General features: G+C 57.6%; 9 protein-coding genes across 9 annotated transcripts; 5 read left to right on the top strand and 4 right to left on the bottom strand.

The window, feature by feature from the left end:
* Nucleotides 1-19: 19 nt before the first annotated feature.
* On the bottom strand, nucleotides 20-1,668 carry J3D65DRAFT_611420 (uncharacterized protein). Its single transcript, XM_066798907.1, has 5 exons — nucleotides 1,513-1,668; nucleotides 1,386-1,448; nucleotides 1,183-1,336; nucleotides 1,113-1,132; nucleotides 20-1,065 (listed from the first exon to the last, which is right to left on the bottom strand). The coding sequence occupies exons 2-5, from the start codon at nucleotides 1,411-1,413 to the stop codon at nucleotides 266-268; spliced, it is 1,002 nt and encodes a 333-aa protein (XP_066660214.1). The 5' UTR covers nucleotides 1,414-1,448; nucleotides 1,513-1,668; the 3' UTR covers nucleotides 20-265.
* A 1,287-nt stretch (nucleotides 1,669-2,955) lies between these two features.
* Nucleotides 2,956-3,665, top strand: J3D65DRAFT_611416 (uncharacterized protein). Its single transcript, XM_066798906.1, has one exon. It carries the CDS (start codon nucleotides 3,015-3,017, stop codon nucleotides 3,465-3,467), a length of 453 nt encoding a protein of 150 aa, XP_066660213.1. The 5' UTR covers nucleotides 2,956-3,014; the 3' UTR covers nucleotides 3,468-3,665.
* A 172-nt stretch (nucleotides 3,666-3,837) lies between these two features.
* Nucleotides 3,838-4,624, bottom strand: J3D65DRAFT_45651 (uncharacterized protein). The gene has a single exon (XM_066796390.1). It carries the CDS (start codon nucleotides 4,490-4,492, stop codon nucleotides 3,917-3,919), a length of 576 nt encoding a protein of 191 aa, XP_066660212.1. The 5' UTR covers nucleotides 4,493-4,624; the 3' UTR covers nucleotides 3,838-3,916.
* J3D65DRAFT_45619 (uncharacterized protein) lies at nucleotides 4,624-6,313 on the bottom strand. The gene is made up of 2 exons (XM_066796388.1): nucleotides 6,264-6,313; nucleotides 4,624-6,020 (listed from the first exon to the last, which is right to left on the bottom strand). Exon 2 carries the CDS (start codon nucleotides 5,932-5,934, stop codon nucleotides 4,756-4,758), a length of 1,179 nt encoding a protein of 392 aa, XP_066660211.1. The 5' UTR covers nucleotides 5,935-6,020; nucleotides 6,264-6,313; the 3' UTR covers nucleotides 4,624-4,755.
* A 4,267-nt stretch (nucleotides 6,314-10,580) lies between these two features.
* Nucleotides 10,581-12,777, top strand: J3D65DRAFT_45373 (uncharacterized protein). Its single transcript, XM_066796375.1, has 2 exons — nucleotides 10,581-10,917; nucleotides 10,979-12,777. The coding sequence occupies exons 1-2, from the start codon at nucleotides 10,738-10,740 to the stop codon at nucleotides 12,557-12,559; spliced, it is 1,761 nt and encodes a 586-aa protein (XP_066660210.1). The 5' UTR covers nucleotides 10,581-10,737; the 3' UTR covers nucleotides 12,560-12,777.
* A 530-nt stretch (nucleotides 12,778-13,307) lies between these two features.
* Nucleotides 13,308-15,347, top strand: J3D65DRAFT_45331 (uncharacterized protein). The gene is made up of 4 exons (XM_066796369.1): nucleotides 13,308-13,905; nucleotides 13,996-14,205; nucleotides 14,259-14,844; nucleotides 14,921-15,347. The coding sequence occupies exons 1-4, from the start codon at nucleotides 13,600-13,602 to the stop codon at nucleotides 15,046-15,048; spliced, it is 1,230 nt and encodes a 409-aa protein (XP_066660209.1). The 5' UTR covers nucleotides 13,308-13,599; the 3' UTR covers nucleotides 15,049-15,347.
* A 206-nt stretch (nucleotides 15,348-15,553) lies between these two features.
* J3D65DRAFT_683786 (ribosomal protein S5 domain 2-type protein) lies at nucleotides 15,554-16,896 on the top strand (the record flags this gene model as incomplete). Its single annotated transcript, XM_066803773.1, has 2 exons — nucleotides 15,554-15,973; nucleotides 16,064-16,896. The coding sequence occupies 2 exons, from the start codon at nucleotides 15,557-15,559 to the stop codon at nucleotides 16,505-16,507; spliced, it is 861 nt and encodes a 286-aa protein (XP_066660208.1). The 3' UTR covers nucleotides 16,508-16,896.
* A 1,170-nt stretch (nucleotides 16,897-18,066) lies between these two features.
* On the bottom strand, nucleotides 18,067-18,559 carry J3D65DRAFT_643842 (EthD domain-containing protein; the record flags this gene model as incomplete). Its single annotated transcript, XM_066802110.1, has 2 exons — nucleotides 18,067-18,318; nucleotides 18,380-18,559. 2 exons carry the CDS (start codon nucleotides 18,557-18,559, stop codon nucleotides 18,067-18,069), a joined length of 432 nt encoding a protein of 143 aa, XP_066660207.1.
* A 137-nt stretch (nucleotides 18,560-18,696) lies between these two features.
* Nucleotides 18,697-23,045, top strand: J3D65DRAFT_611393 (a-pheromone processing metallopeptidase Ste23). The gene is made up of 3 exons (XM_066798905.1): nucleotides 18,697-19,409; nucleotides 19,528-22,027; nucleotides 22,081-23,045. Exons 1-3 carry the CDS (start codon nucleotides 18,912-18,914, stop codon nucleotides 22,632-22,634), a joined length of 3,552 nt encoding a protein of 1,183 aa, XP_066660206.1. The 5' UTR covers nucleotides 18,697-18,911; the 3' UTR covers nucleotides 22,635-23,045.

Here is a 23,045-nt window from a genome sequence, read left to right as displayed (position 1 = left end):
GATTGGCTTCAGCTGCAGGGCATCAATTGGTGGCCTCAGAGGCACAGCGGAGGCGATTTGCAGCTAGCATCGCAAGTGAGCGCTTGACTTGATTTCCAACTGAACATCAACGAAGCATCCATTCATTTCAGACCATCACGACCAAGATCCGTTGCGATGTTGGAACACTAAGAGCGCGAAATGATGAAAGAAAGGGAGAAAAATCACAATCGCGCAAAGGTAGCAAGATGCCGCCCATGTCCCTAGCAACGCCATCCATATCCCATCAGTGCCGATACGCACCAAGTTCCTTCCGCCACCAATTTCTGAAATTGACGGTGCTCACATCAATTCCCAAAGCCTTGGTCTCTGCCGTGTCCAAGTGGCAGTCATAAGGCCTCTTCGTGTTGCCCTCACTCTCTTCCCTCGCCAGCTGCTCCTGCGACGGCGTGTAAGGCTCGAGACCGTCGAGCGGCAAGCCCAGAATATCCCCCAAGACCTGACAAATCTCGTACTTGGTCATCTTGTCCTCGGACGAAAAGTGCAATATCTCAGGGAGCTTTGCTTGTCCCCACTGGGCGGCAGGCTGTCTCCTTGCCGTGTACAGCTCGCAAATGTCGAAGCAGACGCGGGCGACCTGGGACGTGTTTGTCGGGTAGCGCTGGGCGTAGTGGTCCATGGCGATGCGGGGCTCGGACGGCTCCAGCGCAGCGGCCTTTTGAATCTGCTCAACCAGGACGTTGACGGCCGATTCTGAAGGCCGCAGCGCCTTGCCGTAGAGCACAGGCACGCGAAGCACCGCAGAAAGAGGCCTCACGTCCTGTTCTGTTGTACCGGCGGCCTCCAGCACCGCCTTTTCGCCCTCCCACTTTGTCAAGCCGTACATGTTTGGAGGATCGGGCGGATGGGCGGGCGCGTATGGGGCCTCGCCAGGCGTACCGGGGAAGACGTAGTCGGTGCTTATGTAGAGCAGAAAAATGTTGCGGCGGCTTGCCAGACGGGCCAGTGTGGCCGGGGCGTCGACATTGATGGCGCGCGCTCCGTCAGGGTTGGAGGAACAAGAGTCTGGGAAACGGTTTGCAGCACCTGGGGCCTGTGAATGGGAGCGCTAGACTCGGAATAATAGCACGTACAATGAACGATGACATCGGGTCTTTGACGCCATCAGCAAGGACACGGACGTTGGCATGGCGAAGCACTCACCTGATGTCGTCCAGCGTCTTCTCCACGTCGCCGTGGTTGAGCAGATCGAGCTTGAGGGTAGACGACGCGTCGGCGCGCGTCAATCCAGTCCCAACAGCCTTCCAGCCTCGCGACACAAATTCGCGGACAACCTGGCGACCCAGCAGACCAGTGCCTGGCGGAGGTCAGCCCATCACGACAAAGACAGCGAGCAAGCAGCAGACCGCCAGTGATGAGAACGGTGCCAGTCATGGTGGCGGCAGGCGAGACGGACTCCAGCAAAGAGCCTTGGTCGCAGTGAGCAAAGTTGGACGCATCTTCTCCGAGGACCCGCGCAAGGCGAATACGCACGACGAAGAAAAGCGGGCTGGCCGGTCAAGGCCAAGAGCAGAGTTCCAAAGATTCCTTGCCGATCCGAAGACCAACAAAAGCGGTCATTAGTTGTAGTTTTCAACTAGCAAAAACGCGATCTCGGACGAATCCTCACTGATACGCGTAATGCCCGAGCACCTGGATGAAGAAGAAAAGAAGCGGAGGGGAGGGGGGCCCGCCGGCCTTAAGTAGAGGCTGCAGGTGGCACGTGCCCTAAGCGAGCGGCGCTAACGACGCGCCTGCGCTAGCTCTTTTGGGTCGCGGGCGCAACACTGCGGCCAGGACTTGACTGCCATCTCATTCATCATATCCAGAAGACTGCACTGTATTTCCTGAAGTCTACCTTAGTCACTGATATCAATGTCCCTACGCTTTGTCAAGAACGCCAATCTAAGGCCAGTCACAGATGCAACAGTCCACTACATTCAACACCAAACTCTCATCTCCCACGTCGACTTCATAGTTGGCACCTCATGAACCTGCATTGCAAACACCTCGGCACGGCCTTGACATCGACACATCCCCAAGCATCCATCCCCCAAGAAAACAGTGCATCATCTCCCATTTCCCATCAACTAAGCGCCTTCACTGGCCGCCCCGCAAAAGGGGCAGGCACAACACCTGCACACCCCATCCTCATCACAAAAAGCAACCGGACGATATTCGTTCATCTCTCGCCCCATCCGCACGTCTCACCCGCGTCTTCGCAAAGACCATGACTCGGACATTGGGATGTCAATCGCCAATCTGGAGCCATTGCGCAGGGTCGTCCGCACGGGGAGCGCCAATCTCGTCTGCTGGGCGCGATCTGGACGTGCGGCAGATGCGACGACGATGCCGGCTTGGTTTTTCTTGCGAGTTTTGATCACACGCTCTGTTGCGACCTTCCTGTCAGGTACACCGTTCGTGGTGGCAGAAGCAACTACCACGGCCTTTACTACCCAGCCTCCATCACATCCCTCCCCAACACCCCTCTCTCGTCTCTCATGTCTTCATCTCCCATCTCCGCTCCTCAACCAAACCCCACGCCCTTACCCTCAACCAACATCTCCCCATCCCCTGCTCATCCCACCACCACCCTCTTCTCCTCCCCCATGTTCCCTGCGTCTCTCCCGCACGCCGTCCCGCACCCATCGGCGCGCCCTCGGCCAATCACCAGCCACACCAAGCAAACGAAGACATGACTCGACTTGACGCAGCACGCGAGATTAAGGTTCAGGGGACCGTGTTTCGGACGGGCTGCGGGCAGGGCCGCTGCTCGGCCGCTTAGCTTTGGGCTTGGCGTGGACGACGACGACACGCCGCCACACGACGCGACGGCTTTTGGGTTGTGGGTTGTGGTGATGGTCAGGGGAGGGTTTGGTCGGGCTGTGCGGGTGGCAAAGGGGAGGAGGGGAGGGTTGAGGGGAAGGGGATGGGGATGTGTGGGGTGATTGATGGAGAGTAGAGAGGTAGGCAGGTTAGGTAGGTAGGTGGCTGGGATGCTGTCTGTCTTTCTGTCCGTCGTTTGTTGGATCGTCGCCGACATCTGTCAACGAGCCGTGCCAACTTTTCCTTTCCACCTGTTCCTCTCCACATCGACAGAGACAGACGGACAGCCAGATCTCCCACCCACATCAACTCCCCTCCTCGCACCGTCCCCACCTTGTCCAACCGCCCAGATGCGGGAACAGACATCAATCGTGCCACCCGACCACATGTACATGTATGTTTGCCTGTACTGTACACCGAAACACAAAACGGTCGAGGCACAGCAAGCACAGCGCAGTACGGCGCAGTACAGCAGGGCGCTGGACTCGATGGACTCGACCTGTGCGGAGTTTGTCATACGACGACGACGACGACGACGACTGAAGCGGCGATGTTTACGTCGAGAGGTATGTAGACTACGCGCACAGCTTCATCTACTTCGTGTTCTCTGTGTGGCGGGTTGATTCGTTGGGGGCGGCTGGGAATCAAAGCATCAAAGCACCGGGACGACGGTGCAGACCACGACGACGCAAGCAGTAGACTGTTGGAGCGTCCGTCTGCGTCGCCGTCGCCGTCGCACCATATGCAAGTATCTGTGGGGAGCGGGGCGAGCGAGGGAGTATGTGATGCACGCTTCTTCTTTCGCGTCAACGTGCAGAGAGTCGAGGGCGGGGGGCTGGGAGAGGGGACGAGGAGGAGGATGGGGAGCGGGAGGAGCAAGGGCGACGAGACGCACTACCTGTATGTACATCATGTCACATCAGATCAGCACACCATGTACACTTTTCCAAGAGAGGGAAGGGCCTGAAGGGCAACATACGTAGGCGAGAGAAGGACGTACGGACTGGAGTTTGCAAGACTGCGTTGCGTGATTGATTGAATTTTGTACAAGAAGTAGAAGAAAGGATATAGGCTATGCCGCTATGCTATGTATGTATGATGATGATGATGCATATCCAGCGCCGCAGACGAGAAAACATGTGGAGAAAGACCACCACCACCACCACCACCACCACCACCACGGCACGACGCCCATTTTCCCCCTCTCACGAACAAAGCATATAACAAAGGACAGAGGTCGTCGCGTACACGAAACACACCCATCATGAAAAGTAAAGCAAGTGAAGAAAGAAAAGGAAGTAGGCGCAAGAAAGTGCCATGCCAGAATGCTATTTTCGGTCCGTGCCTGCCTGTATGCTAGAAGCCGCCCTGCTTTGTGTTGTCCTCCTCCACCCACCCAGCCCCAACTCCATCCCCCCATTGTCAGACAATGTTGTTCAGTTGCTTCGCTTGGTTGCGTATGCCGGGGCGCGACAGATTGACGAGAAAAGAAGGAAGGAAGGAAGTAGGAGCGGTGAAGGACAGAAGACGACGACGCTGGAGTGAACGGTTGGAAACGCCCCCTAGATGCGAATAACGCAACAACGAGTCGCAGAAGAGAAGGTTGCGAAGGGGAAGAAGCAGAAAAAAAGAGAGGCCGTCCTCGCATGAAGAGGCGGTGCCCCCCGGATGGGAAGAAGTGAAGTTTTTGATCATGATCTCATCCTCGTCACCAACCACAGGCCTGCAGCAGCAGAGCAGCAACAGGTTGACATCTCGCCTGGTCAACAGAGAGCGTCGATGGTGGTGGCTAGCTGCTAGCTGCTAGCTTGCTCGCTGGCTGGTCCTGTACCCCTATGTACCACGCAATATGTACACACCGAGAGCGCCAGGCAGACGGCGCACGCGGGAACGAACGAACGGCTCGCACGCTTAAGCGTGGTGCTGGTGCTTGGCCACGGCGAGGGCGCGGTCGTGCGCGCGGCGAAGGTGGCTGCGCTGAAGGACGCGGCCGTCGCGGCGCACAATCTTGCCGTCGGTGCACGAGGTGCCGGAGGCGACGGCCTGAGGCACGGCGCAGCCCCAGTTGCAGAGGCCGAACTGCGACGAGCCCATGCAGACGACGGCGCCGTCGGTCGAGCAGGGGACGCAGCTGGAGCTGCCGGTGCCGGCGGGAGCGGCGGCCGTGGCAGGGGTCGAGGCGGCGACAGGGGTGGTGACGGGAACGGCCGCCGCCGATGATGTCTGCTGGGCGGCGCTCGACGCGCCGGGAGCAAAGACGCCGCCCGTGTTGACGGCCGGAGTCGACTTTGCAGGAGAGGCGTAGGCGGGCGTGGTTTGCGCGGGAGCAGACGTGGCACCAGCGCCAGAGTCGCCAGTGGGAGAGGCAACAGAGCCAGCCTTGCCAGCACCGGCGCCCTTGATGGTGACGGCGGCGCAGTTGCTTCCAGAGAGGCTGGCGCCAACCGAGGTGGACTCGGCGGTGACGACCGAGTCGCCGGGGTTGGGGAAGTCAAAGTTTTCGTTCTCGGGAATCGCGCACTCCTCGGCGGGCAGGTTGGCGACGAACATGTCGGGGAGCTTGCTGTAGACGTCGTTGTTGTCGGCGCCGCCGGTGACCTTGATGGGGGCGCAGTTCATGTACATCTCGCGGTTGCCGACCTTGTTGAACCAGGTCCACGCAAGCGTGTACTGGCCATTGGGCATGCCCTCGGGCATGGAGAAGTTGAAGGTCGAGGCGCCGTCCGTGGTCGCGAGGTTGCCGGCTGCGGACGTGGGGCAGCCACCGACGATGCTGTGAATGACCTTCCACTCGCTGTCCTTGTCGGGCTCCTGGTCGAGGGTGACGGAGAGCTGGCACGAGCCACCGCCGTGGGTGGCAGAGCCAGTGAAGCTAAGCTCCTGGGCGACACCGACGGGCATGGAGTTGACCTCGCTAATGTCGTAGACGCCGGAGCGCTGCTTGCAAGGGAAATCGGAGCCAGAGTCGTCGAGCGGCGAGTTGTTGAGCGAGTCCTTGCCGTAAGGGACGGGCGACTTCATGATCATGTGGGCGTGGGAGCCGGAAATGACAGTGGCGGCGAGGGCCGCGAGGGCAGTGAGAGAGACCATGGTGGATAGAGAGTGTGTAGTGTGAGCTTCGAGTAGTTGGAGTTGGAAATCGCTAGACCAGCTGGCGGTTGAGGGCGGGAAATGAACTGGGGTTGTGGGTGTTAGTTTGTCGCAAAGTGGTGTTGGAGAGGTGTCGAGGTTTTATGTGTGGGTGTGCCGACGGCGTCGGCGGCATTGTTTACGGGAAAGCAAGCAGGTTGTGAATAAGAGAAAGAAATGCTCGAAGTGAAGAAAAGTGAACAAAGAAGGGAAAACAATGTGAACAAAGAAGCGTCGCGGTGACTGGTGAACAATGAAGAACGTTCCAAAGAACAGCGGAAAGGACCTACCTCGTCTGAAGGGAACCCTATAGAGTTTGGTCGATGGAGTAGAGGGTGGACGAGTGAAAGATGGGTTCCGGGGACAAGGAGTGTCAAAGTGTCGAAGTGATGACGAGGGAATCTGGTAAAGGACCGTACTGCTCTGCCACAGGCGGGAGCGAAGATTCAAGGAAACTCAAAGGGCTAGCCTTTGTCAGAAATGGAAAAGGGAGTCGACGGAGGTGTAGACGAAGGCGCAAGAAACGTTACGTCCGGGGCCAAGGCGACATACTTATAAGCTATATTCAGCGAGCCACCATCTGGACTAGGCGCAGGATCCCGGGCGACGGAACAAACAAAAGACCAAGCTTTTTGCAAGTGCAGCCGGATGCGCAAGGGCTGTGGAGAGTGGGCACAAGCGTCGGGGGACCTGGCAGACGGGAGAGACAGCGACGGGACCAGGAGCAGGACCAGGGCCAGGCCCCCCACAGCTGGCGTCTACGACGGACTGTCTGAGGAGGAATCGGGGGTAGGGTAGGTAGGGGGCAAGGCATCAGGGTAGCACGCAGCCAGTGGCATGTGGGTGTGGGACAAGTCTGGCGCAGGTCGGCCGGGAGGCGGCCGTTAGGGGGGAAGTTGGGAATTGGGAAGAGGGCAGATGGTGGCTTGGGGCAGACGAGGACTGGAGCGCAGCGGAGGAGAGCAGAGCATTGGGTGGCATTGCTGAGTTTCAAAACGCAGGTACCGTGAGGGGCGGTGGGCACGGCAGGATGAGATTGACAGGATGGTCATGGAGGACTGGAGTGAGGTTAGGGTCGGAGCAGGTGACGCGTGAGAGAGAGGCGACGGGGCGGTGGGTCAGCGGTATGGTATCGATAGCCAAGGCCAACGGCGGCGGTCCAATGGGGACAGGCAGAAGCAGTTTTTCTGGCTGGAAGAGGCCAACGCCGGGTGCGTCAGAGCAGCTAGACGGGCCGCAGACGACGCGCACTGCGGGTGCAACCAGCTCGGGGCGAGAAGCGGTTGGCTGTGGATCGGCCTCCTGAAACGCCCACCAGTCTACGGCGCTTGGGTGCAGAGCGCATGGTGAGGTGGTGAAGCGCCGGACGCGCCGAAGCACGACGGCGATGGCGACGGCGACGGCGACGACGACGACGACGACGACGACTTGTGGTGAAGAGGTGGTGTTGGTTGACGGGAGCGAGACGGGGACAGGGACGGCGGTTGGCGGCGAGGGAACAGGGAAGGAAGGACAGCCCAGCTGGAGGGAAGCGAGAGAGCCGAGCAGCCCAGCAGTCCAGCGGATGTGGCGCAGCCGTGGCGCAGGAACGGGCTCACGGGCTCACGGGCTGACTGGCTGACCTGACCTGACTGTGTCGTGCCTGGTCCGGTCGGGGAGACGGCCTCTCTCTCGCGAGCTTCCTCTTTCGGTTGCCTGTGAAACGTCGACGCGCTGATCTTCTTCTTTTTTTTGTTTTTTCTTTTTTTCTCTCTTCTTCCTCTCCCAGCCTCCCGAGTCGCGGCCATCCTCCCGCAACAATCATCACCCTCCGACTCCGACTCCGACCACACGACATCCGATCGCCACCCAACCATCTCCACTGCTTCCAAATTTTCTCGCTTCTGCTTTTTCTCCTCGGCTTCCCCCGATGGACATCTACCACGTCATTGCGCAGTCTCTCGTCAGGTCGTCTCTCCCGTCTGCAGGTGCAGAGCCTCATTCGGACATCTCACGTTTCACCAGCGGCTGTCACCAACATGATCAACATCTCCTCGCCTCGTGTGCCCTGACGCCCTGCACCAGGCGCTAAATCAGCACCTGGACCTGCGGTGAAGCCCGTCTGCTGGCGACTGCAGCCCCTTGCCTTGCGTTTGGCCAGCCCTACGACCCTGTGGTCCCTGTGGTCCTCGTTCCTTCGCCCCGGTGCCACCCCTGCTCTGATTGGCCGTCCAAAGCCTCCGACCTCTCGCCCAACACCTCAGCACCTCAGCACCTGTCTGGGGCGACTGATTCCTCGTCCCGAATGGTACGTCCCTGGTGGCGTGCACACGGCGGCCAAAAATTTGCCCATCTGTTCCGGTAGAACGGCAGCATCGTCGCTTGGTATTCGTGTCATGAGGGGACAGCCCCGTACCACCGTCCACGCCGCACCCCCCTCTGCTCTCTCCTATTGGACAAAGCCTTTGATATGCTTCCCCGCTTCGTGTCCGTCGACTGTCCGAATGCAACTCAACCCTCCCACGTTCTGTGCTTCCATGTCTGCTTTTTCCATTGAACGGCGTCCGATTCGAAACGTCCTCGAAACTCAAATTAAACACGTCGTCTCCCCTGAGGACGAAATTCTTCTTCCTCATTTCTTTTCCAACACGTTGTCATCTTCACCACCGTCGTACGGCAGCATCGTGGTCGGGTCCCTCGCCTTGCCCTTGGCAGCGGGTCCGCTCGAGGGAAAGCAGAGGCGTGGCCGACCTCAGCATTGATGCCGTCCCCACTTCAGCCACAACTCACAAGCCCGTCTCGTCTGTGCTCACCACCCGCCTGGGCCCCTTGACGGTCTCTACCATCTTCATCGCCACTACCAGGCGCCCGACTCTCCGGCCAGGTCAAGTTTCCCGAAGACTTGCAGCGGACAGCTTGTTGGACTAAAGACATGCTAACCAACGATGCTACAATGCGCATTCCATAGCGACGACTGTTTGCTTCACTTTGCGAGGCGCAGTCTGGATTGGTATGCCTACGCGTCCTTGGGGTTGCTGCCTGCTTTTGCAGTCAAAACATCACATGGACACTTCTAATTATACACCCAGCATGGCTATATTTGTGACCAAAAAGGAGTCTAACGGGGCACCATGGAACGCCGGAGCAAATTTAACACATCATGCGGGCTTCGGCAAAGGCGTCCTGGTCGACAGTATAAAGACGCCACTCCTGTAAGCCGCTAGGATCCTCTGGGAACACTATACACACGCTGAGATGCATCTACGCGCTCGCGCGTTACTCATGCCGAATACGATTCCTGATGGGAAAACTGCAAATGTCGACGTGTTTGAATGTGTTGCGCTGCGCCATAATCCGCGCAAGCTCGTTGGTGTCGTCCTCGAACGAGGAATCCAACCAACATTGTCGCCGTTTCACCTCCCTCCCCTCCTTTCCAATGCTGTCGACACCTGTTCCTTACCGTCTCACTCTCCCGTCCTGTCTTCATTTCTCTACTGCTCACCATGCGCGCGCCTAGACGTACGAATTGTCAGTCGATGACAGCTGGAGGAATCGCGCTGGCATCGAAACGGGACATGCTCATGTTGACAGGTCCTTCCCGTGCGAGTTCCGTCCGCCGAATCATTCTTGATGAGACCCATCAGCTTACATGCCTCGAGTTATTACCGACGGGCCTTGAGTCTAGGAAACATCCTACAAGCTTATTGGAATCTGAGCACTACCACAGGAGGGACATTCCAACCGCAGATGATGCGGATGCGCACTCTCCGCGCGCAAGCTTACAACCAGTCACGACAGTCTTCGCCAAGCGCCATTCAATACGCTACTGATCTAGAAAGCAGAACAGCTCAAAGACTCCACAAGACGCAGATGAGCGCAGTACCACGCGAGTGAACGTTTCTCGAGTCCCTGGCGTTGCAACCCAGCGCATTGCACCGGCACCAGAGGATCCCGCGCGCAACCAGAGCCATTGTGCCTCAGTGCCACCAAGACGGGCCGTATGCTGACTCTGGCATACCCTATCCCGCTCTGCTCGCTGTACCACCGCGCCATTCTCACATCTCAGCAGCGACCCGTCCTGCCGCCCACCCATCAGCTTACAAACATGAAGTTATGCGGCAGCGAAGTATGGTGCGGCTGGAGAGCTCATCCAAGACTCATATGATGGCCATCTTCCAAGGCAAAGAAACTTGTGGCGGGATGCACCGTACGGCACCTCTGTCCGACGAGCTTGGCCCACACAGAGCACGGCATCTATTGCCTTTGTGGCATGTCTGTTGTGGGAGGCAGACTGTCCCTGGTATGTATGGTAGACCCGATGCTCTCTTCAAGGCACAAGACACGGTTCATTCCATACGAGCATCTCTTCTTATGATGGAGAACATTTGACGCCGGGTTATGCCAGACATCCACATGGACACGAATAGAAAACTGCGGCGCTGTGCCCGAAGACGTGATCTGTATCGAATGCTTTGCAGATGGCAGTGTCTAGCATAAACAGAGAAAGGCACCTCTCTAGACACTCACTCTGAACATAATGTGGATCGAAAAATAGCCCAGAACATGGAAGCAGAGCATGGTCTATTAAAAGTCGATGATCAGGTACGGTTCAAGTAAGCTGTTGCTGAATGAAGGGAAGCCCCCGCCAGAAATCTGCGCGGTCCGGAGATCATCCGACCCTCGTATCCGGGCGCCGGCATTCTCGCATTGACGCGCATCGAACTGCATCCAACCCAAGGTCTTCCCATTCACCTTTGGCCTTTGCGATATCCCATCTTCCACGCCATGGCGGCCATTCGTCCCCCGTCATCATTGACTGCGCCGGCAGTCCTCACAATCGCCAGGACCCGGCTTTTCGCGGCCATGCGACGCGATGACCCCACTGCCCTCGACAAAGACGCCGTTGCTCAAATGCACACATTGCTTGACGCAGCCATTCTCCACTGCTCGCCCTCAAATCTCCAGGTTTGATCTACTATCTTAATGCAGCATCGCGATCTTCGCTAAAGCTTGGTCGCAATGACAGAACTGCAAGGAATGGCTGGTGGTGAACGCAGTGCCTTCGTCCAAGAGGATATCCTTCCTTGGAGACTACCTGGCAAGGTTGGCACAGAGCCTGGTTGCTGAAAAGGATGCTTCTCTGCCAAAGCGCTCCCGGCGTAACCTTCCGTCAAGCCGGAGACAGGCGCTGAATATTCTCTACCTGCTCAATGACCTGGTACACCACGTCAGAGTACACCAGGATCTCTCATCGCATTTTGCCCACACTGTCCGAGAGCTGGAATCCAACCTGACATCTCTCATGAACACGGTTCTCCAAGCCCAAGTTTCCGGAAAAGCAAAGCTTCGCCAGCGACTTGCCAAGCTCACCGAATTGTACGCCCACGCCGAGTATAGCGATGGATACAAGGACCGAGTGCGGAAAGCGCTGGAAGAGGGCAGTCTACCAACTGCGAGCGATGAGGTGCAAGCACAAGGCGCTGTCGTCCAAAAGGACACGCCCTTTACCCTGCCACCCTATCACGGAGAAACCCACGACGCTTGGTTCGATCTACCGGCGGGAGCTCTCATGCCATTTATCCGACCAAACGACTCCAGACCAATCGATACACGCCAGATCAAAGCATTGGATCTTAGAAACAAGAAGGCTGGTTCCGAATTGGTCAGTGCTGTAAGAGATCTGTTGCAATACGCGGAGGACCTATACACAGAGGATGAAGGCATCGTGGCAGATATCGACATGATGGGGCAGCACATGGTCAAGGACGAGATGACTGGGGAATTGGTCGTCTGCGAGGGATACTATGGATGGTCTGTGGAGTTTTGCGAGAGGATGAAGAAGAGGCGACAGGAAGCAACGTCGCGGCCGCCCGTCGGCAAGGACATTTACAACAGAAGCCGAAGTGTTTCTTCGAGAAGCCGCAGCAGGAGTCGTAGTAGGAGCATCAGCAGCGATCGTGGAATGCGCTTCAGCCAGCGCGGAAAGCGAAGGTACAGCTCCTCGAGGAGCCGCAGCCGAAGCAGAGACAGAGACGACAAGCGGCGGAGGGACGACAGCCGCTCGCCTTCGAGGCCAAGGATGGGAATCGGACGTGACCGTGGCTACGACAGGCGATCTCGTTCTAGATCTCCTGGCGGATTCCGGGGTTACCGTCGTTCCTCCCCGCCGGCGCCAGCCAACAGAGGTCCAGTTGGAACGAATCCTTCACCTCAATTTCCTCAGCCGCTGCCTCCTCCACCTCCAGGAAATTTCCCCTCTACCCATGGATTCATTCCGCCGCCGCCGCATGCTTCGTTACCACCAAAGCCGCAGTTTTCTGCCCATCCACCTCCACCGCCAAACTACACGGGGCCTTGGCCGCCGCCACCGCCTCCGCCAATGCCGCCCAACGGCGGCTTCCATCAGCAAGGGGGCCCGATGGCACAATTTCCCCCCTTTCCCCCTCACATGCCGTATCCGAACATGCACATGGGATACCCCATTCCGCCTCCCCCGCCTCCTTACCCAAACCAACCGCAATGGCAGCCACCGCACCCTCAACAGTACCCGGGATGGAACCAAAACCAGGGGTGGAATCAGAATCACGGCCAAGGCCGAGGCTACTGACTGGAGAGGGGTTTTCCATAGTCGACCAATCAATGCTTTATATCGTCGAAGTGCCAAATTGCGTCCAAGACGGCGCTCGTCGTCTCCTTACTTTGCACAAGATGAACTTCAGGCAAAGACAACCGGCCTCTTTCTCCTTTCATGAAAAATCTCACAGCCGGTTTCTTGTCACAACCCTGCCTTGGCAATACCGTCTTCCTGATAGAACAGTCTTACCAAATGCCGAGTGGATACAAGCTGCTCCAGTCCAGTCATTCCAGCTGATCGCGACAAACTGGAACATCGACAACGCGAGTGGGAGCCTTCGGTCTCGGCCCATTGCGCGTCCAAACTGCTTTCTGCAAGTTGGCAGCGAGTCGCCCTGTTCATCTTGTTGAGCTGCCATCGTCGGCTTCGGTTTCTATTACTTTGCATTGACCTCTTGCTTGAGCCACCAATGATCTTCTCCAGGATCATGATTCAAACCGAATGCTTAAATGCTAAGCTTCCATTCGAGCTGCAGCCAAGGAGAGCCGCTGCGTGCTGTCAGCTTTTCCAGGGGACTTTCAAAAATCGAGGAAACCATCTCGTCACTTGTTCTATGTTCAGAACAGCGCTTACTGAGGCCAACAAGGACAAAGCAAGGCCGGCACCCTGCAGGGGTGCGGTGGGGCCGCAGGGGACAGGCTGCGCCGCCGTGCAACCGCACTGTTCTCAGGGGTCCCGAAGAGCAGTGGGTGGCAGAGGATTGATGAAGCAGATAGCAGACGGGCGCGATGGCCCTGCGTCAGCTGCTTGCCTGCTTTCGTTACCAGAGAAGCGCCAGCCATCTCTTCGATCGGACTCCCTTCTCTCAAGAGCCAGTTACTCCCTTACCATGCGATCACGCCGCGACCCAGACCTGGGCGTCTGAAGCAATCCGCAACCCCGACTTACGCAATCCCATCCTGTCCTGTCCTGGCCTGTCCTATCCCCGCATCTTCGGCGAACCGATCGTCACCTCTCGGCCATAAGGACTGCAGCGACATTGCACCTACAAGCCGCCGGCTCAGGAATCCGACATGTTGGCTCATGGCGAGCTGCGCTTTGGGGGCTCGGGCTACCGACTCAAGGTCCAGAAGCTGCTCGTGCTCGTTGTCGTCTCATGCTCTCTCCTGCTGCTGTGGAACGCGAAGAACACGGCGCCTACGACTTCACCAACATACCACCACGCGATTTCGCGGCCGCTGCCGCGCTACTGGAGCGTCACTGGACAAGGAGCGTTGGAGGGTGAGACGGACTGGGCGAAGCCCGAGGGGCTGCGAATAGTGGGCTTGGTCTTCTTCGGACGACCCGAGAGCGTGGGCATTCTGGATTGCTATCTCAAGGTGTGCATTCAACACGAGCGGGGGTTGGTCATGAATTGAGTGGAGAGGCTTTCTGGACCGTCGTTTGTTCTGACATGAGTCTTTGAACAGCGTAACCTCGTTTCCAACGGCGGGCTGTTGGACGAAGTGATATTCCTGGCGCGGACGACGAAGCAAGAAGACTTGGAGTGGCTGGACGAGCTGGTCGCGGCGGAGCCGGCGTACACCAGGATCGACTTGCTGTTTGAGGGCATCGACTACGCGAGCGCGTACGACGTGTGCGAGAATGGGACCATGTACATCAAGATGGACGACGATCTTGTACGCGGGAACCTGAGCGCCGATCCGGCTGGCAAACTGCTGACGACTCGCAGGTGTTTATGGAGGACCACGCCGTGGCAACGCTGGTCAAGACCAAGATCGAGCACCCGGAGTACTTTGTCGTCGCCGCCAACGTCGTGAACCAACCCTCGCTCAGCTGGATGCACTACAGCCTGGGAGCCGTGCACGCGTACTTCCCAGAGCTGCTGCCGCCGCCGCCAGGACAAAACGCAACAGGCAGTCTATGGCGGGCGTCAGAGCTACCACGCTGGCATGGGCCGGTCAACTGGACAGTCCCGCACGAGTTCGAGCCACCGTTCGACGGACACCGCTGGCTGCCGCTGCCCAAGAGCTTCCCGCTCGACCAGACGCCCATCGCCAGCACGAGCTTCGACGCCTTCTCCGAGTCGCTGTGGCACTGGACGCACGCGGCGCAGCAGCACTACAGCTTCTTCGAGAACCTCGAGAAGAACGAGCTGTGGCGCTACAAGTTCCGCCAGCTGGACTACAATTACCGCAGAATGGGCATCCAGATGATTGCCATCTGGGGCGACGACATCATTGCCAGCGACATCCATCATGGCAATGGCGATGACGAGTACCACTTTACCGAGGTCATGACCGAGCGCACTGGCAGGCGTAAGTGTACCCATATTAGTTCTGGCTTTTGCCGCCCCCTGTTGGACTGCGCTGACTGTTGTTTGTTTGTTTATAGATGCTGTCGTGGATGGCCGCGCTTTGGTGGCTCATGCTAGCTTCTTGCCGCAGCGGAGCGGCATTGCGGCGACGGATGTGATGCAGCGGTATCGAGCTTATGCGGACGATTTCATCTGTCCCCGATGAGACGGCTGAGGAGCATGGCGTCGACCTGAAGTGGTTCTCATGGAGAGGTCGTCTGGCGTTGAATATCGGGGAGGATGTTGCCCATTTTTCAGAGAAAAAGCTCGCCATCTGCTTCAATGGCCAGGTGTTTTGAGGAACAAAAGAAAATGCACTTGCATGTTGCCACCACTGCCAAAGAAACTGGCTGTGTACAAGTCGGATTGATTTTTGAATTTTATCAAGTTTGGAGCTGCTCGGTTTTGAAACTCATGCCATAATATTCCACAGAAAGAGACATTGTTGATCGTATGATGCGGCCGAAATGCTGGCAACCCCAAGGGCTTGACCTCGTCGGGCGAACCTGTGAGACTTACTGCTACACTCCAAGACGTCAACTTGATCCCCGAGTTCCTATCAACACGTGGTGTTGGTGTTCATCCCCCGTCTCGACCCGTCCGCCGCTTCAGCCCTACCCGAAGCGCATTTGCGCCACGGCATCCGTCCAACGTCGACTCTCCGTCCCGCGACCATGAACCCCGCGCTCTCCGACGAAATCATCTCCATCAACTCCATCTACGCCGAAGACACGCTCACCACCGCCTCGGACGACGACGACACCGGGACATGCATCCTGCGGCTCCCGTCGCTGCCGTCCATCGCCCTGCGCATTGAGTTCCCGCCCGACTACCCGGACGCGCCGCCCGCCGTCCTCGGCACACACACGGTCGGCGACGATGTGCCCAAGGGCTTTGGCACGCGCGTCGTCGACGCCGCGCGCGGCGTGCTGGCGCAGACGTTCCGCCCCGGCGAGCCCTGCGTCTTCGACCTGCTGGAGGAGCTGGGCGACAGCGTCAACGTGGGGGAGGAGCAGCAGCAGCAGGAGGAGCTTCAGCGCGAGCGCGGCGCAGGCGAAGCGGCCGGCGGCGCGCTTGAACAAGCAACTGGTGTGACCGACCACCTCCACCTCCACGTCTCGGACGGCGGACTCGATTCAGCAGACACGGGCTCACACGGCGGCGGCGGTGCGCAGGTCGAGCAGCTCGGCGCCGGGCCCGACCCGCCCTGGGTGCTCAGCGAGCCGGCGGTCGAGAAGAAGAGCGTCTTCGTGGCGCGCGCGGCGCGCGTCGCCAGCACGCAGCAGGCCAAGGCCTTCGTGCAGCACCTGCTGGCGACGGACAAGAAGGCTGCCAAGGCGACGCACAACATCACGGCGTGGCGCATCCGCGGCGCAAACGACGCCGTGTACCAGGACTGCGACGACGACGGCGAGACGGCGGCGGGCGGCCGCTTGCTGCACCTCATGCAGCTCATGGACGTGTGGGACGTCATGGTTGTGGTGACGCGGTGGTATGGCGGCGTGCATCTGGGCCCGGATCGCTTTCGCATCATCAATCAGACGGCGAGGGAGGCGCTGGTCGTGGGTGGGTTTGTGAGGGAGGAGAAGGAGAAGGGCGGCGGTAAGAAGAAGGGAAAGAAGTAGGAAGTGTCGAATGAAATGGGAAATTTTGGTGATATGTCTTGCTTGTCTGAGTCTACAGGTCTTGGTCGGCCTGTTTGTCAACGGAGGGCTGAGACAGACATGCATGCTGCGACTGTGTGAAGCTTCTGCATGGTTGGATCGATTGCTGACCAAGGAAGAGAGTAGCAAAGTCTCGAACTATCTGACACTGCGTCTCTGTCCTCAAGTACATATTCAACAGCTGCCGGGCTCCAGCAAGGCAATTCACTCCCAGCCAACAACCACTTTACAACACCAAAGCCAAACATCCACCAGCCATCAATTCACCATGTCCCCCTCGCTTTTCTCCAATGGCATCGGGCCACACGAAATTTTCGGGCTGTTCTCTTGCGTCCCCCTCGGCGTATTGTACTTCGACTTCGGCGCGGCGCTTTTCTTGACATTGGTCAATTGCTTCCTAACACTCTCGATCGTGCTCCTGGGACTGGCTCGTGAGAAAGGGGAGTGGACCCATGTCATTGTCCACATTTGCCTCGCCACGACAGTGGCCGCGACTGTTTACGTCATCTTTAAGGCACTCATGGGGCTCCGCTAGAAGGCGCTCGACGGTGTGTTGGCGTCGTGGTTTGGGTTGTCTTCTTCGTGGAAGGAAACCGGCGTTGTTTGGAGTTTGCTGCTTCTCGCGTCTTCTTCTGTTTTGCTCGGGGTATAAAAATCTAAGTTGGCGCTCAGGCGGACGGCGGCACACCGAGAGACCCTGCCCCCAAAAAGAGACGACGCCAGTTCAATTCACCCCGACTAAATCTCCTCGCGCTACACACCATGTCTCCGGCACGGGGCTACTTCGACCAACGCGCCAGAATCGACACGCTTCTTCTCTTCTCTGCCGTCTGTCTCGGTTTCCTCTTCATGTGCATGGACGCCCTGCCGGTCTTCTTGGTCGTTTGCGCCACCTGCCTTGCCGCGGGCTTGCTTGTCGAATACTCGGCCAGTCCGGCGGGGCGCAGGCTGCCGCGTGGTGTACTTGCCGGCGGGGTAATTTTTGTTGTCTGCACAGCCACTGTGGCGCTGCACTTCGTTATCCGGAAGTAGAGCTCTGGGATGGGATTCTGTGAGTGCGTAGTTCAGTGTCAGGGGTCCAACAGTGGTCGGCCCTGATGGAGCATGGAGCACGGAGCAGGAGCGCTGGCTGGGACACGGAGACACTGGCTTTGGACAAGTGAATTGATGACGGAGAGACAGTCTAGTGGAAAGGGGGTGTGAAGCACGCGTTTCAAAACGACATTCTCACTACAATGTCGCCTTCGAGAAAGAATTGATAGGCTCATGGCGGTCGTCCTTCGTGCCTTTACTCCTGTTGAGGATTGAAAGTGACTGTACATCGACTTGGTCTCTCTATTCAAGGAGAGGAAAAGGCAGTGCGGAAGAAAAAGCGACGAAAATTCTAATGCACGTGAAGTTGCTCCGGGGAACGCGATGCAAGGGCGGACAGTCAAGGAATGAAGCACGAGAAAGATCCAAACAGTCTAGGGACCACAGAAGAAGAATATGAAGGTGGTAGGTCGACGACAAAGCCACGGTCAGGCTCCATCGACCTTGACGCCGTTTTCGACAATGACGTACTCGTCGCCGACCATCATGGTCATTTGGGTGTCGTCCATGAAGTTGTCGTGGTCGCTGGTCAGGGCCTTGGAGTCCTTGTCGTAGAGGAATTTGGCTAGGTGCTTGTAGTCGGGGAATACAAAGGTGCAAATGGCGTCGTAGTCCAGCAGCTTGGCGTTGCCCTTGAGTATGTCCTGCATCATGGTGCGGTCACGCTGGAGATGGTAGGTCTGCGGACAAGATGAATGAATGACGGGCGGGAAGGGGACGGGACGGGACGACGTAACGCACCAGGGAGTAGCTGATGATGCCGTGGCGGAGCAGGACAGGGGCGGCCATTTGGGCGTGGCGGTGATTGTAGTGGGCGATGAAGTCTTGGTCAGACATGGCCTCCTTTTTCTTGATGAGGATGGTGGCCTTGGTGACCTTGCGGAAGCCCGAAGTGTTGGGATAGCCGGCCTCGAGCACCATGGCGAGCAGTGGGGGGAGAGATGGGGAGGCTATTCCGGGAGGGCGATGCTCCCGTCCGGTCGTAGGCTGCCCCGGGCGGGAGATCATCGGTAGGCTGCGCTGCGCTGGCGAGTGGTGAGAGATCCAATCGAGAGACTCCCAACTGGTCCTCACAGCCTGAATCCACTGCTTCAATCCCACTCGACGACCCTCCCAAGCAAAGCCTCGCTTCCGTTCGGTCATTGGTCGCACGCTCCGTCCGCTTTCTGGCACCTTGTTGTCCGGCCCTCAGCTTGCTCAATCGCCATTCTCTGACCCAAGCAAGACACTCACTCATCCAAGCAGCCCGCCATTCTTCACCCCGGCTCCGCGCATGCCATTCCCGCCGTCTCTGTGCTTCCGAAATGTCAATCGCCTAAAACGGTCCTCTGCTCTGGCTTCGTCCTGCGCCCTTGTTGCCTTACCACGCTCGCCTTGGTATTGTTGTCCTCCGCTTGGCGGCGCGACAATTCGCTGGTCCTCACACGCTTATTACTCCGTCCCACGGCCACGGCCCTACTGCCCGACCATTCCTCCTTTCGCCTCTCCCCTCCATCCCCGCTACCTCTCGACCACAATGGCTGAGCCCGTCAACTCTCGAACGGCGCTCCCCGAGCGCCTCGCCGAAAACATGGAGCGTCCTGCTCTCGACGACCGGACCTACCGCGTCATCCGCCTGCCCAACCAGCTGGAGGCCTTGCTGATACACGACCCCGACACCGACAAGGTGAGCGCCGCCATGGACGTCAACGTGGGGAGCTTCAGCGATGCCGACGACATGCCGGGCATGGCGCATGCAGTCGAGCACCTGCTCTTCATGGGAACCAAAAAGGTGCGTGCAAACTCCGTCGAGTCGCCGCGAGGCACGAGCTGCCCAGGCACACTGTGCTCCTGTTGGCGCTCGTAGGGAAAGACATCTTGAAGCGTGCTAATGCACCATCTGCCTGCAGTACCCCAAAGAGAATGCGTACAACCAGTACCTGACCGCCAACTCGGGCTACTCCAACGCCTTTACTGCCTCCAACAACACAAACTACTACTTTGAAGTCTCGGCAACCCCCAACACCCCTACAAACAGCGCCGCTTCGTCAGCCGCTAGCAGCAGGCAAGATTTGTCCTCCAGGTCCAACTCGCCCCTCTATGGCGCACTCGACAGGTTTGCGCAGTTCTTCGTTGAGCCCCTTTTCCTCGAGGAGACGCTGGACAGGGAGCTGAGGGCTGTCGACTCGGAAAACAAGAAGAACCTGCAGAGCGATGTCTGGCGACTGCATCAGTTGAACAAGACGCTCTCAAACCCGAAGCATCCCTATTGCCACTTCTCGACTGGCAACTACCAGACTCTTCATGATGAACCTCTTGCCCGGGGGGTCAAAATCAGGGACGAGTTTATCAAGTTTTACGAGACACACTACTCTGCGAACCGCATGAAGCTGGTAGTGCTGGGTCGGGAGAGCCTGGACGAACTCGAGTCTTGGGTTTCGCAAATGTTTTCCGAGGTCAAGAACAAAAACCTGCCCCGGAATCGCTGGGACAGCGAGCAGCCCTTGACCGAGAAAGAGCTTCAAACTCAGATCTTTGCAAAGCCCGTGTTCCAGACGCGCACCCTCGACCTCCACTTCCCCTACCCCGACGAGGAAGCTTTGTACGAGTCGGCGCCTGGACGCTATCTCAGCCATCTGATTGGCCACGAAGGACCTGGCAGTCTGTTGGCCTACATCAAGGAAAAGGGCTGGGCTAGCATGCTCGGCGCAGGCTCGCTGACCGTGTGTCCCGGAACTGCATTCTTCACTCTTTCTATCCGCCTTACCGAAGATGGTCTCAAGAACCACGAGGAAATCCTCAAACTTGTTTTCCAGTACATTGCCATGCTCAAGGAGATTGAGCCTCAGCAGTGGATCTTTGAAGAAGTCAAGAAGATGAGCGAGGTTGATTTCCGGTTCAAGCAAAAGAGCCCTGCAAGCAACACTACAAGCAGCCTGAGTGGTATCATGCAGAAGCCTTATCCGCGCGATCAACTACTCAGCGGTCCTAGCGTTATCCGCAAGTTTAACCCCGAGGCCATCAAGGCTGGCCTTGCGCGCCTTCGACCTGACAACTTCCGGATGACGATTGTGAGTCAAGACTGGCCGGGTGACTGGGACCAAAAGGAGAAGTGGTACGGCACCGATTACAAGTACCAAAAGATCCCGCAGAAACTTCTTGACGAATTCAAGGCTGCAGCTGCGAGTACTCCAGCACAACGCCCCAAGGAATTCCATTTGCCCCACCCCAACCAATTTATTCCTACTAGACTCGAAGTCGAAAGGAAGGAGGTCAGCGAGCCTTTGAAGCATCCCTTGTTGATCCGCAACGACGAGAGGGTGCGCCTTTGGTACAAGAAGGATGATCGATTCTGGGTGCCCAAAGCCAACGTCGATCTCACTCTTCGCACGCCTTTGGTCTCTGCAACTCCTCGGGCCAGCGTCATGACTGCCATCTACCGGGACCTGATTTCAGATGACCTGAACGAGTATGCCTACGACGCCGAGGTTGCCGGAGTTGCATACTCACTTTCGACTTCAGCTTTGGGTCTCGATGTCTGGGTCAGCGGTTACAACGACAAGATGGGTGTTCTTCTTGAACGGCTTCTGCTGGCCATGCGCGACCTCAAAGTTCGCGAGGACCGATTCCAGATCTCCAAAGAACGCATCACCCGCGGGTTCCACAATGCCGAGTACAACCAGCCGTACTACCAGGTCGGTGGATACACTCGCTGGCTCTGCGCAGAGAAGGGATGGATCAATGAGGAGCTCTTGGCAGAGATTCCTCACATCACTGCCGACGACATTCGCCATTTCTATCCCCAGCTGTTGAAGCAAACCCATGTTGAAATGCTCGCCATGGGCAACCTTTACAAGGAAGACGCGTTGAAAATGGCAGACACTGTGGAGAAGACGCTTCAGGCAAGGCCCCTTGCGCCATCTCAGTGGCCAATCCGCCGCAACATTATCATTCCCAGTGGGTCAAACTTTGTGTACGAGCGCGTTTTGAAAGACCCTGCCAACGTCAACCACTGCATCGAATACCTCTGCGCCATTGGTGAGAATTCTGATAGGACTCTGCGCGCCAAGGCTTTGGTGTTTGGGCAGCTCGTCGATGAGCCAGCATTTGACCAGCTCCGGACAAAGGAACAGCTTGGCTATGTCGTGTTTAGCGGGGCGACATCTCACCTTACTGCCATTGGATTTCGAGTGCTCATTCAAAGTGAACGGTCGCCCGAATATCTAGAGGAGCGCATCGATGCCTTCCTGAACGGTGTTCAGAAGATGATTGAGGACATGCCGGACGAGGAGTTTGAGTCGTACAAGGAGAGCGTCAAGAATACCCGGAAGGAAAAGTTGCGGAATTTGAGCCAGGAGAACTCCCGCTTCTGGACTCACATCTGCAGCGAGACGCTCGACTTTCTAAACGGTAAGACTTTGGATGCAATGCTCCCCAAGTTCATGTCGCTAACAAAAATATAGCTGATGAGGACGTTGCTCACATCGAGCCCCTCAAAAAGGCCGACATTCTCAACTTTTACCACAAGCACATTTCTCCGCGCTCATCCACTCGCGCCAAGGTGTCCGTCCACATGCTGGCGCAAAGCAAGCCGACAGATGGCAACAACCTTGTTTCCACAATCGAGAAGTTCTTGAGCAGCCAGGGTGTGCCTTCGAAAACCGACGCTTTGGCAAAGCGGCTCGAGAACGTCGACGTCGCCAGCGGCAATGTTGGTGACGTCGTGACGGCCATCTCGGCCCACTTGGTCGAGGACCTCAAGCTGGCAACCGAAAAGGTCCAAGATGTCATGGCACAGGGCCAGGCAGCCATGGGCCAGTTGTTGCCTGCTGCTGGTGCGGCGGCATCGAACTCGGACAAGGCTGACAGTGCCACGGGCCAGGAAGAAGAGGAGGCAAAGGGTGGCCCCATCAAGATCACCGATGTGCGCGATTTCAAGGCCAGCCTGCAGGTCAGCAAGGGCCCGACGGCCGTCAAGGAGTTGAGCGAGTTTGAAGAGCTGGAGCCGAAGTTGTGAATAACTCGGATTTGAACGTGCGCCTGGGAGTTTTCTAGCTTCTAGTTTTCTTGTCGATGACGGTAGACGGGAAACATGGGGATGAAGAAGAAGCACGTGTGCATGAGTGGATTTGGCCTTTCGCTATCTCTCCCCGTTTCTGCTTTCTTTTTCCTCCTGGTGTAGATAGGGGTTCGGGCATTTGGGTCTGGGATGGCTGGCATGGCGGCATGGATGGACGGATGGACGGATGGAAAACGGATGGGCCGGGGTTGCAGTGGAGTGGATAGAGGAATACAGAGAGGAGAAATGTTGGTGTGCTTGTTGCTGTTGGTGTTGAGGTGCGGGTGGTGTAACGGCCGATTTGAGCGTAGATTTCAAATTTTCGAATGTAGGTTTGAATTGAAGCGCAGGCAGTTTGGAGGTCGGCAA

Source organism: Phyllosticta citribraziliensis (genome assembly GCF_038025025.1).
Source record: "Phyllosticta citribraziliensis strain CPC 17464 chromosome Unknown J3D65scaffold_1, whole genome shotgun sequence".
Taxonomy (NCBI): domain Eukaryota; kingdom Fungi; phylum Ascomycota; class Dothideomycetes; order Botryosphaeriales; family Phyllostictaceae; genus Phyllosticta; species Phyllosticta citribraziliensis.
This window is presented reverse-complemented; position numbering and strand designations above follow the sequence as displayed.

Bases quoted from the DNA above. Each gene is read 5' to 3' on its own strand.
- J3D65DRAFT_611420 (XM_066798907.1), bottom strand. From the start codon at position 1,413: ATGACTGGCACCGTTCTCATCACTGGCG. The intron at 1,133-1,182 runs GTGAGTGCTTCG...ATGGCGTCAAAG, and splicing joins AAGACGCTGGACGACATCAG to ACCCGATGTCATCGTTCATT. The intron at 1,066-1,112 runs GTACGTGCTATT...CACAGGCCCCAG, and splicing joins ACCCGATGTCATCGTTCATT to GTGCTGCAAACCGTTTCCCA.
- J3D65DRAFT_611416 (XM_066798906.1), top strand. From the start codon at position 3,015: ATGCTGTCTGTCTTTCTGTCCGTCGTTTGTTGGATCGTCGCCGACATC.
- J3D65DRAFT_45651 (XM_066796390.1), bottom strand. From the start codon at position 4,492: ATGCGAGGACGGCCTCTCTTTTTTTCTGCTTCTTCCCCTTCGCAACCT.
- J3D65DRAFT_45619 (XM_066796388.1), bottom strand. From the start codon at position 5,934: ATGGTCTCTCTCACTGCCCTCGCGGCCCTCGCCGCCACTGTCATTTCC.
- J3D65DRAFT_45373 (XM_066796375.1), top strand. From the start codon at position 10,738: ATGGCGGCCATTCGTCCCCCGTCATCATTGACTGCGCCGGCAGTCCTC. The intron at 10,918-10,978 runs GTTTGATCTACT...TCGCAATGACAG, and splicing joins GCTCGCCCTCAAATCTCCAG to AACTGCAAGGAATGGCTGGT.
- J3D65DRAFT_45331 (XM_066796369.1), top strand. From the start codon at position 13,600: ATGTTGGCTCATGGCGAGCTGCGCTTTGGGGGCTCGGGCTACCGACTC. The intron at 14,206-14,258 runs GTACGCGGGAAC...GACGACTCGCAG, and splicing joins TCAAGATGGACGACGATCTT to GTGTTTATGGAGGACCACGC. The intron at 14,845-14,920 runs GTAAGTGTACCC...GTTTGTTTATAG, and splicing joins GACCGAGCGCACTGGCAGGC to ATGCTGTCGTGGATGGCCGC.
- J3D65DRAFT_611393 (XM_066798905.1), top strand. From the start codon at position 18,912: ATGCCATTCCCGCCGTCTCTGTGCTTCCGAAATGTCAATCGCCTAAAA. The intron at 19,410-19,527 runs GTGCGTGCAAAC...ATCTGCCTGCAG, and splicing joins TCTTCATGGGAACCAAAAAG to TACCCCAAAGAGAATGCGTA. The intron at 22,028-22,080 runs GTAAGACTTTGG...ACAAAAATATAG, and splicing joins GACGCTCGACTTTCTAAACG to CTGATGAGGACGTTGCTCAC.